General features: G+C 41.6%; 3 protein-coding genes across 4 annotated transcripts; 2 read left to right on the top strand and 1 right to left on the bottom strand.

Annotated features, from left to right (window-relative positions):
• The first annotated feature begins 1387 nt into the window (after nucleotides 1–1387).
• On the top strand, nucleotides 1388–7359 carry rhoaa (ras homolog gene family, member Aa). Of its 2 annotated transcripts, none has more exons than XM_070910479.1 (5): nucleotides 1388–1423; nucleotides 3210–3365; nucleotides 4388–4508; nucleotides 4599–4729; nucleotides 5539–7359. In XM_070910479.1, exons 2-5 carry the CDS (start codon nucleotides 3210–3212, stop codon nucleotides 5710–5712), a joined length of 582 nt encoding a protein of 193 aa, XP_070766580.1. In that variant the 5' UTR covers nucleotides 1388–1423; the 3' UTR covers nucleotides 5713–7359. The 2 variants fall into 2 exon arrangements, with proteins under 2 accessions (XP_070766580.1, XP_070766581.1); XM_070910480.1 differs by having other exon boundaries at nucleotides 1408–1444.
• Nucleotides 7360–8166: 807 nt separating this feature from the next.
• tpk2 (thiamin pyrophosphokinase 2) lies at nucleotides 8167–11058 on the bottom strand. Its single transcript, XM_070911084.1, has 8 exons — nucleotides 10983–11058; nucleotides 10657–10898; nucleotides 9705–9768; nucleotides 9472–9602; nucleotides 9207–9325; nucleotides 8949–9081; nucleotides 8714–8810; nucleotides 8167–8597 (listed from the first exon to the last, which is right to left on the bottom strand). Exons 1-8 carry the CDS (start codon nucleotides 11050–11052, stop codon nucleotides 8551–8553), a joined length of 903 nt encoding a protein of 300 aa, XP_070767185.1. The 5' UTR covers nucleotides 11053–11058; the 3' UTR covers nucleotides 8167–8550.
• A 951-nt stretch (nucleotides 11059–12009) lies between these two features.
• On the top strand, nucleotides 12010–18060 carry gmeb2 (glucocorticoid modulatory element binding protein 2). Its single transcript, XM_070910933.1, has 10 exons — nucleotides 12010–12168; nucleotides 12817–12950; nucleotides 13054–13139; nucleotides 13495–13619; nucleotides 13749–13852; nucleotides 15047–15204; nucleotides 15463–15531; nucleotides 15647–15784; nucleotides 16871–16993; nucleotides 17159–18060. The coding sequence occupies exons 2-10, from the start codon at nucleotides 12832–12834 to the stop codon at nucleotides 17758–17760; spliced, it is 1524 nt and encodes a 507-aa protein (XP_070767034.1). The 5' UTR covers nucleotides 12010–12168; nucleotides 12817–12831; the 3' UTR covers nucleotides 17761–18060.

Genomic DNA, 18060 nt, shown 5'->3' with positions numbered 1-18060 from the left:
TTAGTGGTAAAAAAAAACAAACCACAGGGTACCTTTAATGATTTAGGGAAATATGCCAATTGTCTTTCTTTCTGAGATTGAGATGAGAAGATTGTTATCCATCTCATGCCTCTGTGTTAAACGTTGTAGGCCACAGTCTGTGAGCACAAGTTTTGGTTTTGGTCTTTGTACAGGCCCAATAAAACCAAACATGGCAACCTCACTGTGAGGACAAGACTCTGGGAAGCTGCCCATAGTCACTGCACCCAGCTCTGGAGGAGATTCCTCCCATTCTCCCTGGAAAAATAACCCTGATGGCTATCTCAGCTTGGACTTCGAGACTACAGAAGTTTCTTGGCAGAAAGCCTATGTTACAAACAGGGGTCATGGTGTTTTTTTTTAAAACTATATTTTATGATTTTTTTATACAAAAAAGCAGACAGCACAGATAATGCCAAATTGCAAAACAAGAATAAATAGATTCGTTAACATACATGCGTTGCAGTAACATACATATGAATTACATTACAGTATATATATATATATATATATTTGTCTACATTAGTACCATGTCAAAGGAAAAAAAGAAACAGTGTCTATGACTTATTTATGAAAACAAAGCATGGGCGCTCACCAGGAAGATAATCAAGGAAGGGCTGCCAAATATTATAAAAGAGGTTGTCATTACCCTTTAATGTAGCACTTTTGGTCGTTTGGTCATGGTGTATTTAAAGACATTGGTGTTTATTAACAGACAGGGAGGCTCTAACAAAGAGATGCTATTGAGTTGCATTATGGGAAGTGTAGGTTTCCAGTTTATTTCATTTTTTAGTCTAAATATCTCGGCCTCTGCTGCTTCTATTTTGATCATTCTTTTAAAAATATGTCTCTTGCAAAACTAAATTGCTGATATGCAATGTAATGGTATTTGAATAAATTCCTTTAAACCTCAGATCTCTTTACAACCATTGGATACATATTTTGTCTTTCTTTCTTTTTCTAATGTGATTAAAAAGAAGGGACCATGTTGCTTGCCTTTGACTATAATGATTCCTAAATATATTGTTACTTGCTGTAGCTGCTGAGAACAATAATTTATATACTACCCATAATGTTCAATACAAATTTGATAGCACTTTTCTTAAAATGTTCACAGAGAACCTGTGTAACAAGGACGAAGATGTAACGCAACTTGGGGAGCCTTGTTATACATTTAGCAGCAAACTGAGAGCCTGGGAGGCTTGACTCAGGGCAAAACAGTGTTCACACCTTGATCTAGGGTAAAACAAGCCTGAGTGATATGTACTATACTGGTTGGCTGAGATACTCTTCACTCGTGATTTCGCCGTGTCCCATTGGCTGAAAGTAGTAATGTGGGCGGGCGCAATCGTCGTGGTTTTCTCGGGGGCGGGGCTGTTAGGTCCGACAGAAAAACTAAAGAAAGGCGAGTATCTCTAATAAAACGGTAAAATTATGTTTAAGTAAAGACTTAGAATATGCTTCTGCTTAGTTGTTTTGTGTGTTAGAGTAGCTGCTAGAATCGAGCAACATATTTTGGTCTGAAAATGTTATGTGTCCAGCTTGACAAGAGGCCGAAAAACTAAGCAAAGTTAGCAAGCTAATAGTTAGCTTCCTTAGATGGAATGGAAACTGCTGCTAGCTAGAAGTTAGCTGATACTCCACTGATTCAGTGGCCTAAAATAAGAGTATCAATGTAAATTTAGGTAACATTAGGATGGCAAGTTAACTGTAACGTGAAGCTATTCACCAGAGGTTAAGTTGACAGATACAACAGCTTTTACATGAGAGGTAAACAGCAGTGAGGAAGTGAAGTTGTAATGCTACGTAAACTTGCCAAAAACGCCAGTTAGCTAAAGAGCTTAAACTCTCCATTAGTGTCAGCACAACTACAACCGTTGCCAACAGTGTATAACGTTAACCCAGTTCATTCTCTAATGGTTCATATAGGTGGTTATAGAAAGACTGGCTGAATGTGAATTAGTAGGAGGTCCATCCACTAAACATTTATATATGGGTTGACTGAATTTTCATAATGCTTCAGTAAATGGTGAAGAAATATATTCTGAGATTACAGTTACCTGCTTTGGATTAAATAATGGCAACAACAGTAGCCTAAATGTATTTTTTTTATCAACATATGTTAACATAAAATTAATGTTAGTGTCATTTTTATCCAATATATAGTTTATATAATTTTTGATAAAAGGAATAAGAATGATTCTGTCAGTTGTTATGTTATACTGTGATTTATTATTGTGTGTTTTGTTCATTGAATTGACTATTGGCATCAACATAAACAACCCCTTATTTTTGCTTTCAGGCCTACATGGAAGTTGGATGGTTGTGCTTTTGTTGGTTGTGTGTTGTTTGTAGGGGGATGTGGTTGGTGTTGATGAGCCAAGTTAGAGGCATGACCTAGGGGAAGGTATTTGGTCAAGTCTGTTACCTGTTTTGTTTTATGCTAGAATAAAATTCAAATCACTGAGGGTAGGTCCACCACTTTGGTCAAGCTGATGTTTAGTGTGCAGGCTAACATAGAAAACTATGGCTGCAGGTGTTCTGACTTGCATCATGGGCCAGCTTTACTGAAAAACACAAGGTTATCCAGCAAGAAAGTTTAACCTGGCTCAATTTGGCTGCAACACAATTTGCCAATCACATACAGGCAAGAGAATATTCCTGGTAGATTACTTTTGAAACGTGAACAGTGTAATTCCATAGTTTATCTTGCAATCGCCTGATAAACCTACAAACTCAGATAGTCCTTCCTAGATCCTGTTTCATCATCAGTTACGTTGTGTTGACGCAGGGCTGTTTTTGGTCTGAATTAGACAGTTAGACGTGCAGCAGAATGCAGCACGTTACAGCACTGAGAAGACAGGAAACTGCAACGCCATTGTTGCCAAAGAGCAGAGTTAGGAACTAGTAGTTTACATTAGTTTTTGCTTAACTTTTCTAAATATAAACTGTGATGAAACTGCAGCTGTACTAAGCAAGATTTTAGGAGCATCATGTGATTCATGAGCATGTGTTCACAGTTCGGTTGGTTTGTACAACAGCTCATAATACGTGTCTACAGCGGGGCTCTCCACAAACAGAATAGCTCAACTCGGGTTAAATGTTTTCACTGTGTCTGACCTGCCTAGACTTGCCTGTAACATCCCTGATCGTGTACACTGGTGAATGTCTTTACTCTTTACTTCTTTCAGATGGCTGCAATCAGAAAGAAACTAGTGATAGTTGGTGATGGAGCCTGTGGCAAGACCTGTCTCCTCATAGTGTTCAGCAAGGATCAGTTCCCTGAGGTTTACGTGCCCACAGTGTTTGAGAACTATGTGGCGGATATTGAGGTGGATGGTAAACAGGTAAGCTGTTTATTATAATTACAAATGTTTTTTTTTCACAGTAGTCTATTAACAGGATGGAGTGTGAAGTCTGAGCCTCTGAACCTCTGAACCTCAGGGTGTGTTTCAAAGTATATAAACATCAACTTGTCTCTGGTGGACAAACACTGTAACGGCGACACAGTTTCATTACCTCAAACCTAGTTTGGAGTTTCTGTACTGCAGTATCTTTCAGTTACTGATTTGCCCACACACCGATACTGTAATATCTGCAATAAGCTAATGTTGGCTGATATATCCGCCTGGCCTCTCCCACACCCCATCTCCACCTGTGATCTGAACCTGGATACGTTATCTAGGTAATGACAGCTGATTGCAAGCCTTAGCACAAGACTTTGGGAAGTCACTGACTCCCCCTAAAATCCCAAATTGTCAATTTTACATTTCAGTTTCTGTACAAGGTACCAGACGTGTCTGGTCGGACGTCGGACGTCGGACAGAGCCAGGCTAGCTGTTTCCCCCCTTCAGTCTTTATGCTAAGCTAGGCTAACCACATCCTGACTCCAGCTCTGTGTACAATCCATAGACTATTCCTTTAATACAACACAATACTCACATTCCATATGAACACATTTACATTGTCATGGCTCAGTGCAACTCTGTAGTCAGACGTTCACAAAGGCTCTATCTTACATTTTCAACAATAATTATTTTTTATAATTCTTTCTGTTTTTGATCTTTCACAAACTTGAATTTGACAAGCAGAGTTTTTCCACAGGTTTACAAAGGTTCATATACAACCACAGACTTTGGATTTAGCCCATACATGTTTGCATATGTTAGAGAGCCATTCCTCTTAATGCAAATCAGCAGCGTCTGTCATGACTTGCTGCCTCAAAATGTCAAAATCGAGTGAATCAACAAGGCTCAGAGTTAAGAAACTGTGCAGCCTCTCATTGTAGGACATGTAATCCTTATAAAGATATACTGATGTATGTGAATAGTGAAGTCCTCGGTAGTAAACCAGTCCTGTCCTGTTGTAGGTGGAGCTGGCTCTTTGGGACACAGCGGGTCAGGAGGACTATGACAGGCTGAGGCCTCTCTCCTATCCAGACACTGACGTCATCCTCATGTGTTTCTCCATCGACAGTCCTGACAGTTTGGGTGAGATTTTCCTCTTTTATCACTTGTGTTTTTGATTAAAAACGTTGTGTTTGCTCCGTGTTCAACATGTACACCTTGTGCCTGATGCAGAGAATATTCCAGAGAAGTGGACCCCTGAGGTCAAGCACTTCTGTCCCAACGTGCCCATCATTCTTGTGGGAAACAAGAAAGACCTGCGAAATGATGAGCACACGCGTCGAGAGCTGGCCAAGATGAAACAGGTAAGTGAGGCCCCGGAGCTCCTTCAACCTGTGGAGTTTTGTACACACAGAATTAATTCGTACTAATCCCACCAAAGGAGGATCGACTGGCAGCCATGACATCTTTGTTTCTAAGCTTTCATGCACTATAGTTTGATTCATAATGTAATTCATCAGCATTTTGTAAAGCTGCAGCTGATTATTATTTTCATTATCAGTTAATCTATTTATAAATGGAATCCATTTGTCTAATCAAATCCATTAGTATATATCAATTATTAAAACGATGTATAATATGTAAAAAATTATTGTAATATAGTGTAATCCTTAAATTGCTGATTAAGTCAGACCAAAAACAAAAGGTTTATAAAAATATAAAACAGGGAAAGGCAGCTAGAGTTTGGATGTTTTGATTTTTACTTAATGAATTACTCAAGAAATGATTTAATCATTCATTTAAATCATTTAAATTGGTTATTTTTTGTCAGTTGACTAAAGGAAACTTTACAACTGTGAACTTGTAACTACATGAATTTGTGTTGGAGGTCTTTCCTTCTGCTTTTATAAACGTCATCAATTGCTCTTAATTGTTTCCATGTATGTTGATCATATAATTCCTGGTTCAGACGCTGGGGTTGAAGTAGTTCTGGGAATATTACAGTATGTACTGGTCATTCAATAAAGTGGTCCCACATTTTGGCCATTGATGGAGTGAACATGCAATGTCTTCCAAGTGTTTTTAAAATGTTTTTCGTTCTAAACTCTGCACTTTTTAAACACTCTGTCTTGTTTTTTTATGAGCTGACTTTCCTTTCATATTTTCCAAACAGGAACCAGTGAAGTCAGACGAGGCGAGGGAAATGGCTAACCGGATCAACGCCTCTGGTTACCTGGAGTGCTCAGCCAAGACCAAGGATGGTGTGAGGGAGGTGTTTGAGATGGCCACCAGGGCGGCGCTGCAGGCCAAGAGACGAGGCAAGAAGGGCGGCTGCCTTCTGCTATAGAGTGTCAGGTCACACAGGATTGGGAGGGAAGGGGCAAACAAACCAGGCCAAGAAAAACACCCCTTCTCTGTGTCTGCTTTGTCACCAAGGTGGGCACAGGTGGGGGCGTTACAGGGAGAAAAGTCAAACCAGGCCAAAGGGGGGTAAGAAAAAGGGAGTATATACATATATGTAAGTCCAAGGTTATAGCTTTTAGCTTTCAAATAAAAATACTGTAATCTTTAGGATTCATTAGACCTGAAATCAAACAAGAATGTGAAGAGAAGGGAACATCTCTCACTCATACTTTGTGGGGGAGGGTGTGTACTGTCAGCAGGGTCTTCTCTGTCCTGAACCGTAGCTCTATGGTTTGAGACCAGCTCCAGAAGAGATCGGGGGGTCAGTGCCTGCCTAACTAACTGTTGGAAGACTTCCATGGCTTGCAGTGTGACTGTGCTTGTCTTTCAGTTTTGCCCTATCGTTCTGTACGTCTTTCTTTCTCCTGTAATTCCCTGTGGAAACGTAGACCAACTATCTGATACAACTCTCATTCATTTAAAAAAGCTGAGTTTGATTATTGGCATTTGAGCATAAATGAGCCCAACTTACTTGAGTGTTTTATAGAAGCTTGTTAATGAACGCAACAATCAGAAAACTGTGTGAGATTGAACTGATGTGGACTGTCAAACACGCTGTACACAGTCTTGTATTAAAGGGGATTAAACTAAATTGTATTATCCTCGAGACAGTTACTGTAAATTAGTAGTGGGACCTTAATTCACCTCAACTACAGAGAGGACCAGACCTTCAAGTAAAACAGGGTTATATTAGAGACGAGCCTCCATGTTTTACTTTGCTATTGATGCAAACTCCCTCCTTGTTTTTCTGTTGTCTTGATAAATTCAGTATAGTGTACATTCCTACAGCACAATTTCCATCAGTACAGTCACGTCGTGTCAGTTTCTCCCTTTAACATAAATACTGTTTTCAGTTACTAATTATTTCCAGTCACTTTAACTTTGCTGTTCTTTAATTGCTGTTGGGTCAATGAAACGCAACACAGATTTTACATTAAAAACCTTCCAGCAGGTCACAGGAATTTCCTCTTATTACCAGCAGGCTTTTAATTTGAAACTTTTGCAGGAAGAAAACTGACTGGAAATAATTAGTGAATGAAAACAGTGTGTCTGTTAGAGGAGTGATGTAGGGAGTGAGCTGTAGAAATGTACATTATACTGAGTCTTAGCATGTGAGACATAATATTCATTCCACTTCCTCACAGACACACATTATTCGACACTCCATTATTCCATTATTGAAACGCCAGCTTTTACTTGAAAATGTCCATTATTGGAAGTGTTTCCACTCTGCCAGTTCACTCTCTGCTACTCTTCTTTTTCCGCTTGGTATTCTGTTGTATGTTATTTTATCTTTATGTGATATTCTACTGGCTTACGTTGTATTATTTGCACACAGTTTAAAACAAAAGGTCAGTGTGGTATACACTTTGAAAAACAATATGTCAAATTATGAAATGCAAGCAACTCCTATAGGATCGGTTATTTGTAAGAGGAATATTCTTTTGTAAACAAATGTATCGTCACATTTCCTCCAGTCGCCTTTTTTAATGTATTCTAAAAGAAATAAATTGTAACTGATAATGACCAAACTCTGCTCACATGCTTTGTCTCTCAACACCATTTCAGTTATTATAAATCATGCTTTTGTCCTCCACTCGCAGGTGGGTCAGTTGTTACAGACTCATGCTGTGTTAAAACCTTCTGAACTTTATTTTTAATTCTAGCAGAGCATAGAAATTCACACGATTTGCATATTTAATGAGCTATTCCTGAAAAACTTTTTGCATCTCCTGCTATAGTTTTTAAGTTACAGAGATGATTGATTCTCTGAAGATGGGAGCTGTGACTTTTCTTATTACTAACTTAGGAATAACTGTTCAACATTTTGAGTCACTAAGTTTTGGGACTTCTGGGTTGGCAAGCTAGGTGAAGGCAGCGCAGAAAAACACTTTGAGTTACAGTTTTTCACAATTGCTAGGACACATTTCTTGAAACCTTCCACCCTTTTCCCAAAACTGAAAACACAAAACCAAATCTTCAAACTACATTCACAAAACCTCTGACTCTTCTGGCAAAATCAAACAATGCTTTCAGATCATACACACAGCCAGTCAGTATGTAAACACTACTGAGCAGTCAGTACACACTACATCAAAATATGGAAAACACAATGTCTAGCGCATGTAGCTACAGGAAAAAAAATGCATTTTGCATTTTCAACAAAAAAAGTATATTCACAGTGAACATATTGTATACTGTACTGCACGACCTTGGGACAAGTACTGCAAGTAATACAGTATTGAATGTCTGCAGTATTCAGCACTTACATAAAAATACAGTACTGCAAAAGGAAAAAGCACATCATAGTACACTGTAAAATGTTGTGCAACTGCAAAATCAAAGTGGACGAGAGATGCATTCGGCCTCAGCATCACAACGAAGGACGAGCATCCAGACAAGAGGGAGCCGAGGAGAACTCCCCATCGATCGGTTTGAGCATCTGTTGGAGTTCCCTGCTTCTGTTGAGCTGCGAGTTTCTTAAGACAGTAGAGCACTGGACAGTTTAGACAGTCTGAGGTCTATCTTGGCACAACCAGCCCCAAAAGTACTTTGCAGATGACAGGATCAGCCTCCAGTTGCCAGACTCCGAGTCCATTCTTGGTGGAGGTTCTCTCAAGGCACTTCTTCTTCTTCTGCGAGACTAACATTTGTCATTAGCTGGGATAAACGTAAACAACGATGTAACACACAGCACGCGTTGTCAGTCCTCAGCTTCGCTCTATAATGTACGATGGAGTCCCGCCACAAACTCCTGATAGCATGGCTCTGAAAGGAAAAGCACACGGTCAACACAACACCTTTAAAAAAAAAAAAAGAAAAGAGATCTGAAGTCAACTGATTTGATGATTTCAACTGTGGAAATGTTATCGAGAGCCACAAACCTGTGTCCGGCTCAATGAACGAGTGTCTGATGAGGAAGTCCAAGACCACCATGGCACAGTTGGGTTTGAAGTCATCAGTAGCCAGCAGCTCTTTCACCTGAAACCGATACAGAGCCTTCACAAAGTACCCCCTCTTGTATCTTCCTGATATCTAAATCTTGGTACTTTTAATGTCACCCCTCAGAATCTTGTTATTTCACAGGATTACTGTTCTAAATATGTTAGCAACACCAACCTTCTCTAGGGGCAGGAGATAGAAGTCCTGCACCTCTCCATCCCCGACTCTGGGCTTGAACTCCAGAGGAAGTTCCAAATCAAAGACAAACTGACTTTCTGCAAACACCCCCTCTTCATCCTCGTAGGTGTAGCTGGAAAATATATTGACGTTGTTAGCTGTGGAAGTCTTTTACTTACATTCACTGTTGGTTTGAGTTATTTAATCACATTTGTTGACAGTAAATCATCAGATTTGTCCTGTAACTCAGAGACTCACCTTACTGTGTTTACAGGACGAGACTTCTCAGCAATGCTTGCTGGGATACATGCCTCCTCCTGACATTCTTTGACCAGGGTGTGTTTGATGCCAACACCAGCAGCCAGACCACCTGCTGCCTGCAGAGATACAACACATCAGCCTTCTTCAGTCATTTGTGGAAACGTTGAACTGTTCCTTTAATTCACATCTATTGTCACAGTTTGCTGTATTGACTGTGGCAGTATGTGTAGACGCTGTCAGCTTTCAGACAGTGTGTCCTCACCACATTGTCCAGTAGTCCAGGGTACGTCTGCTTAGTGGGGGAGCGTCGTGCCAGCCACATGCTGACGTCCCCACTATCACTGACAGTGTAACCGTTGAGATGGACGCCATAGCGCCTCACCCCAAACAGGCCTGCAGTGCAGCATCACAATCAGCTCATACAACACCAATAAAACAGGATATATACTGTATATAATATATAATATGCAGCGGCCACTGTGTGCCAACTCTTACTTGTAGCTGCTCTTTCCATCCACATCACAGGAGGGTCAGAGAACTTTGGCATCACACTGTACTTCTGAAAGATGAGAATGATGTGGTCTTAGGATGCAATTTCTGCAGTTCTGACTTTTACAGTCCAAGGTCCAGATCAGTATATGAGATCACTGTTATCAGGAAAAGCATCAGTATTCATTGTCTTGGGGGAACAAACAAGTCTCATGGATTCACTTCTGCCATTAGTTAACAAAATCATATCAATAATAGAGTCTGACGTGTGATGGGTTCATCCTCTGAGGGGCATTCTCATATGCCCAGAACAACTTATGGCAGGAGTACTTCCTGTATACAAATGAAAGTGTGGTGGTTGTGGTGGCGTTGGACTAAAGGTAACTGGATCTTTAAAATCCACATTAGAATTCATCAAATGAGGACCATGAATATTCTAGGGCAGGACGGGACAGCTGAAAATGTCAGCGCGATCAAATGTTTCATTTCAGTCGATATCTATCAACCATCAACGTTTTCTTAAAATAAAGACCAGGAGAAAAAAGGTTGAATTTAACCACTTTATTTGAAATTTAACCACCTTACTTTGAATTTGCTATACTCGAGAGCTGACCTGTCCTTTTCCTTACCCTCTGCACTCATTTTCTCACTCCACGCTGTTTCTGTTCACCATGCTGTTAAATGGGGCCTTAAATTAGGGGCCCATCAATAACCTTTTGCTGAGGGCAGGTAAACATAAATCTGCCAATCATGATACCTGCATTTACCTGAGGTGTGTGTCAGAATCAGGTTTATTGCCAAGCAGGTTTTCACATACACACATTTTCTTTGGTATTTTGGTGCATAACAATAAACATAGTAAGTAGGAAATATAAAGAAAGATAAAGCAAGTACTGCAAGCCAGGAAGCATAAACAGAAAATAGAAAATGAACAATAAGGTCGTCCTGAGTGTCTCACCTCATCTCTCCATCCTTTCAGGCAGGTGGCGGACCCCTCTTGTCTCAGAGTTTGCAGGACAGCGTCCACAGCCTCAGATCTCCTCTCGTACGAGTCCAGACTGGGACACAGTGACACAGCGGCACCGTGTGGCGGACTGAACACCTCCGGGTACCGAGTCAACAGTGGAGCTACATGAGGAGGAATCCAGCCTACTTGAGCTCCGTCTATCTCAAACCTGAAGCAGTTAGCGCGGCAGGAGCCTGAGGAAACAAGGCGGAAGTGGTTACAACAACCTTCAATAACTGTCGGCTACATGTTGTATTAACACAGTGTCACTCGTCTACCTGGTAAATAAAAGTTATTCATTCGGCGAAGGAGGTGGAGGATTGTTTCTGACCAGGCGGAGTTCGCCATTTTAAACTCCACTCAGTCAACCAGTAACCGTGAAAGTGTCCGACTCCAAGTAAGAGGACTAGTCGACTAATATCAGGCTAACTGAACTGAACCATATCCTCACAGCGGCCCGCGCTAATGCGCATGTCTGCTTCTTCTTCGTCTGCTTCTGCTTCTTCTTCTTCTTCTTCTTCTTCTTCTTCTTCTTCTTCTTCTTCTTCTTCTTCTTCTTCGTGGCTGACCAAACTACTGGAGATTTGTCCCTTAGGCTGACCTGCCATGCAGCACTTCCCATAAACTTTGATCTATCTATCTATCTATCTATCTATCTATCTATCTATCTATGTCATTGAATTTTAATACTTTTTAACTATCATGTATTATGTCTATGTAAGTATGTAATCTCTTATCTAGTACATATACCAATATGAATAATACTAGCTGTTCCTGTTATCAGGGGGACCATAAACTTAATGCGAGGTATCACAAAACATATTACGAGGTAACGCAAAAGTTGTCCTCAAAAGCCAGGACCTTTATGGGACTCTGTATAATAAGATTTCTTGTGAAATGCAGACAGTTTATTTGATAACATATTATAGTTGCACTTTTGTCTTTAGAATTTAAAAGCCACCTTATCTAAAAGAAAAACAAAAGTATTTTCACATAAGTAAACACATAAGTAAGTAAACATTGCGGTTTCAGTAACACCTAGTTTGTGTGTGTGGAGTTGTGCCGATGTTCATATAATGCCAGCCGACTGTACAGACTGCTCTTGGACACCAGGAGGCGACTTGTACCGATAATGTTGTTTTACGAGCCGCAAATAAACACCAAGAAGGAAAGACAGTAAAGTACATCCATACAGCCTTGTGAAGATAAGATTCAATTAATTCCACGAGTAGTCTACAAACTCTTTAAGAACCGGGCGGCTGTATTGTGTTTGACATATAAAGAGACTCCTGCCAGCTCCATGGATCTATAAGCTGTGCTCTCCTTTTAGCTAGCTTACCTGTCCAAATACAGCTAGCTAGCAACCATCCTGTCGGGCTAATAGTCACATACCCTCACTTTTCACAAAACGAGGCAACATTAATCAACTAACGACTGTGTTTATTAAATAAAAAAGACCAAAAGGTAAGATTGATTCAATATCTCAAATGCCTTTTGTCTATGCCTTATGCGGTAGCCTCATCACAGCCCGTTCAGTCTTTGCTAAATAAGAGGGAACACCAAACTGCATTCAAAACTCTTCCAAGTTTAAATTACTTGATTTATAGCCAACACATTTGAAGCCAGCAAGATTTAAAACTTTCACATGTGGGTGTATACTCTCAAGTAGCTTTACGGCATACATGCAGTACACAGAAGAATTTAACTTAAGATGTACTGCCATTGTTGACTGCGGTAGCCTAGCTAGCACCCAGTGTGCACTGTTTGAGTTGATAAATGATTTAAGTTCCCCGCGTCAGCTAGCCCTGATGCAGGCCACTATAATTAGTATTCAGTATCGTTGAAGGATGAAAACCAGCTCATTACCAAAAGTTGTTATTACCAGTCATTCAACTCTGAGCAGTACATTTTATAGATTCCTCCCATTCTGTATTTCAAATGTGTTTCACATTCTTGCCCATTGCTCTCCCCACCGTATTTGTATTATTATATTAAATACACTGTATTGTTAATATTATGATTTATTGACATTATCAGGAAAACCCTGCTCTTGTAATTACTCAACCTTTTCTAATATAGTATTATATAAATACCTTCCCCTTTTGTCTGAAGCTCCATCTGTGCTCCATGGCTTCATCAGAGGTCAGCATGCAGGAAATGAGTGAGATTGTGATCGTCACCATACCAGAGACGGTGGAGGAGGATAAGGCGGTGCTGGTGACCGCAGAGCTGACCCCTCAGCCGGGGTAACGTATACACAATGCACACACTGCTTGGTGGTCAGCGGCAAAGACACGCTGAACAGACTGTGTGAGACTTTTTGAGGCGAAACTTCATTTGGTTTTCCAGGGAGGAGGTCCTCACAGTGGCGCCAGTGGAAGCAGAAGCTGAGGCCAGCAGAACAGATTCACTGTCAAAGGAAGAGGCAGTCATTGGTAATGTGACCTGCAGGACTTTTTAAGACTTCGTAAGATGTGGTAGTTCAGAAGCAGATGATCAGCAGATCACATCATTTTTTTTTAGCCAGACTGAACTTTCACGCTCAACTTTTAGTCTTGTTTTATTGTGAACTAGAACAATGTTATTTAATGCAATCAAGATTTTATCTGTGATGTTTATCTGAGTTTAACAAATTATGACACCGCTGTATGTTTCAGTCAGCGCAGTCTTTCCAGTCTCTATGATTCAAATCACATTATGATCTTTACCATGTTGTAAATAGTTTTTACGATCAGATGAAAGAATAGATTCGATGGCTGCATGAGGGAGCCTCTGTCTCTGTCTCTGCAGTGAAGTTAACTGAGGAGGTGGACGTGGAAGCTGATGTCTTCTACCCAATCACCTGCGGAGACGCCAAGGCCACGCTGGTCTGGAAGAAGTTTGTCTGCCCTGGGATCAATGTGAAGTGTGTCCAGGTACGCGCTGTCATGTAGAAACAGCAGAGCCTGTGTAAACTCAAACTTCTCAACACATAATGTAGAGGAAGTTTAGGATTAAGTGGATCATCAGCAGCTCACGACAGTTTTTCTCTCCTCTCTGATCAGTTCAACGAGCAGCTCATCAGCCCGAAGGAGTTTGTGTGTTTAGCAGGGAAATCCACTCTGAAGGACTGGAAGAGGGCCATCCGCCTCAACGGCACCATGCTCAGGTCTGGACTCAAATCAAATACACCAACAGTGGAATTTACCTGGTTGGATATTATTGGATACAAACCAAACAGCCTCCTTCGTTTATTTTATTCATGTTTCGTGGAAACATCTTGGGGAAAATCAGGTTTGTTACCTGTTTACAACATTGATGTCCAGTCCAGTAACATTTAAACACATTCTTCAGCAATATGGCAGGAATTTGACAAAATCCAAGCTCTCACCAATAATGCAGAGATGGTCTGAATTTGTGGTAATTATTGTGATTTTTGAAGATTAAGGTAATGCATCAATAATGAGTTCATTTACTTTTGAAACTAAGCTACAGTTTACTCCCAATACTAACATAATTTAATTTCAGTAACATGTTTAATTCAGGTATTTTTAATAGAAGAGTTTGGCACTTTAGCATTGCTAATTTGACTTAAATAAAGGATGTTGATGTATTTTTCACCACTAGCTGCATCTAAGGGCTCCAGGGAGGCTGATAACAGTCAAATTAAACTTTGAATTCAAAATACTATCCAGCATATCTTAAAATGTACTTTTTAATCAGCTAAACTGGCTACTAAACCTTAAAGTCACCAGCCAGAGAGAATCTGCCCTTGCTGAAATAAATCGCTGCATCCATTTTGATATATTTTATCAATGAGTCTGTAGTCCACTTGTGGCTCTTTGCTGTAATCCAAACAAAACCAGTGTTCAGACATCTCTGCTATTTACATTTCTGACTGATCCTCACCACCAGTAAAATGATAAATGAGGGCTGAATGTGCTGCTCCTCAGTGAGAGAGGAACCTCTTCTGTGTCGTTGCACCACAGTGTGATTTAGGCTGATGAGACGGCTGCAACTGGAGTGGATTTCATACAAACAAATTTAGCCTAGTACTTTATGTTTCCTTTAGAACATTGTGATAATGATAATGATGAAATGCAGGAAATATGGATTGTGTTAAAGGAGTCTCGTCAGAAAGGCTAACGATTGAACAGGGTTGTATAGATGACTTATTTTATATTTCACTAGATCTATAACTCCATTAACACTTCCTTCCTCTCAGTGGTTGATGTGCAGTTGACAAATATGCCTCAGGATGGCGCTGTTCCACCAGGCATGGTGGTCAGTAAACAGAAGTGGTGGTATCCTGATGTTGTGTGTGGCACCTCCTAAAAGCCTTTCATCACATTTCATTTCACAGGAAGATCATGGACTCAGGTGAACTGGACTTCTACCAGCATACAAAGGTCTGCTCCAACACCTGCCGCAGCACTAAGATAGACCTGGTGGGAACCAAAGTGTCCATCAGCAGTGACCAGTCTGCTGACCTGGTTCCTGCCACCCCCTCATCAGCTGATTGTGAGTCCCACAGCCTCAGCCATTCAGTCAGATTTGGCTACAAACGGCTCCTTTTCGTTGATCTAACAATGATTTTATATGAGAACATGCAGCTTATTGAGAAGACTATTATCTGTTGATCTGTTGGTGTGATTGTCACAATTTCACTTCAATAATGAGAGTTACCTGTATTTATACATATACATGATAAAATATTCAACAGAATAAAATCCTGTACACTGAAAAAGAAACAACTGAAACTGACTGTTTGTGCTGCAGTGAACGGAGCAGCGGTCTCGTTTCCAGAGGTGACAGAGGAAACTTCAGAGTGGGTCACAGCCATCGGAGGTGATCAGCGACCTGCACACACACATTCACCTTCATCGTGTGGGATGAACTGATTATTGGAGTGTCGTAGTCTTTATGATATATGTGTGTGTGTTTGTGTCCTGTGTGTATCCAGAGGACTCGGTGGCGTTCTGGCGTGGCGTGAAGGAGGCGGGGCTGCTGGAGGAGGTGGTGGAGGACTTCCAGATGGAGCTGCAGGAGGTGATGAAGGGGCTGCAGGAGAGAGTGTGTGACCCCCCACTACAGGTCAAAGGTTAGAAACACACACACACACACACACACACACACACACACACACACACACACACACACACACAGGCAGGGGTTGGTACCTGGTACCTACAACAATCCAGAAGGTCCAAAACATCTGACTCAAGCCAGCCTGGTTACCTGGTTTTCTCTGTTGAAATGGACATTATAGACAAAAACTCCACACAGACTGCCTCCACCCAACCAACACTGAACTAACTCAACACCCTGTTTTAGGTTGTTTAACACTCCCCCTTCATAATGAAAAAATGCATACTAATGCTGGAGGTTTCTCTGAGCCACAATCAAATCAGTGCTTCCTCCTCATTCAGTTGTCTGGCAGCAGAAGAATATGTAAATGAGAACCACTACATGGTGAATTCAGCTACCTTACACAGAGAGCAGGAGGAGACGGGCCAGGCTACAGACCCTGACCCGTCACAGTCCGTGGTTGCCAACTCAAAAGAGGATGAAGAAGAAAATAATGTAGCTGGTTTTCTATTGTTCATGCGTTTCAGTGTGGATGGAGAGCTTGGAAATGGGAGTGTAGGCACATTGTTTTCACACAAAGTGTTTTAAATATTAAACAGCTAATTGTGGACATTAGTTTGAATTTATACAAGTGTCTGCACCTGCGCTTCATATAGCCGCAACTGCAACCTGACTACTGTCTTTTAACAACTTCAGCTGTTTCAATTTATGTATTCTGGATGACCTCCAGAGACAGTATGTAATACTTAAACTGAACTCCACACAGCCAACAGTTGATTTCTGTGACTGCACATATAATTTACTAACTCAACTGTATGAATTTGTTTTTAAACGTTGGTTCAGCACTTATTGTAAGTCCCTTTCGCCAAAAGGGTCTGCCAAATGAACGTAATATAACAGTATCACTTGAGGACATTTATCGGTTTTCACCCAGCTCCCTCTGGAGGCACTAAACGCTTACTCAAGTTCATACAACTAGTTTCACATATGCAGTAGAACTCCTCAACACCTGGAAACACATTGATGTGCAAAATGAGTGGAGCTCCTCTTTAATGTTGAACACGTGTCCCATTGGACATGAATTGTTTTGTCCTTTCAGATGCTGTTTTGCTCAACAACACAGTGCAGAACTTTGGGATGTTGGACCTGGTGAAGAAGGTTCTGGCCAGTCATAAGAGCCAGATGGACCGCTACAGAGAGCAGTACACTCGCAGCCTCGCCTGTCAGTACAAGAATCCTGAGTTGTCTTTAGTTGCTCGACTCCAAAGATAGAATCATGTTATCTGTGTAGCTGTAGAGAGATGACTGCCCTGCACTCTGTATTAAGGGCTTAATAATAATCCTGGTGTGTTTGTACATATTATTGATGCGTCGTCTCCTCCTGCAGCTCTGGAGCAGCAGTGTGACGAGCACAGGAAGCGAGCCAAGGAGCTGAAGAGCAAATCGCAGCACCTCAACAACGTCCTGATGACCCTCACCCCAGTCCCTGCTCCCCCCGCGCCCAAGCGTCCCCGGCTGACCCGTGCCATCTCCGGCCCGGCCTCGGTCAACGCTACTCCCACCCAGATCACTCTGCCTCTCAATCAGCTGGCCGGCCTGCCGCTGGGCAAGGTGCTGACCGTGGCAGGAGCCCCTGCCGGCACAAACCTGGGGGGCTACACCCTTCTGACCTCCTCGCTCTCTGGGTCGGAGCTGACGGCCGACGCCTCTAACCTGACCGTGCTGTCCACGGCGGCGGGTCAGGAGGGCACGGCCGGCTCCTTCGTTAAGGTGGTCGGCCCTCAGTTCCAGCTGGTGACGCTGCCGGCTCCGCTGCAGAGCTTGGCACAAAGCACCGCCGTCCAACAGCAGGTCGGCAGCATCAGCGTGGTGGATGCCACGGCAACCGCTGCAGACGATTCACAAGAGGAAAGCCAGGCCGATGGTGATGATGAAGGTCAGCCAGGGCAGGTTAAAGAGGAAGAGGAGGAGTCGGCGGAGCAGCAGTGAGGCAGCTGTTTGCTCTCTTGTCTCCCTGCCTGTTAATTGCCTTCATTTCCTCGTTTTGGACGCTGGACTGATGATGGTTGAGGGCTTGTCCGCATTTTGACTTTTACAAACCATTTCATGCATCGTGTTCATTTGTCATTTAACACATGAGCCTTCCTTGAAGATGTCCTTCAACTTTCAAGACACCCGTATTTATATTAGACTGGCATCTGGTGTGTGTGTTTCAGTAGTGATTTTACTGTAAATATGTATTTGTAAATAATATATTTGATACAGCTGTTTCTGTAGGGATTTATTCCA

This window comes from Enoplosus armatus, chromosome 8 (assembly GCF_043641665.1).
Source record: "Enoplosus armatus isolate fEnoArm2 chromosome 8, fEnoArm2.hap1, whole genome shotgun sequence".
Taxonomy (NCBI): Eukaryota; Metazoa; Chordata; class Actinopteri; order Centrarchiformes; family Enoplosidae; genus Enoplosus; species Enoplosus armatus.
Note: the sequence above shows the minus strand (reverse complement) of the source record. Positions and strands in the feature narration are given on the sequence as shown.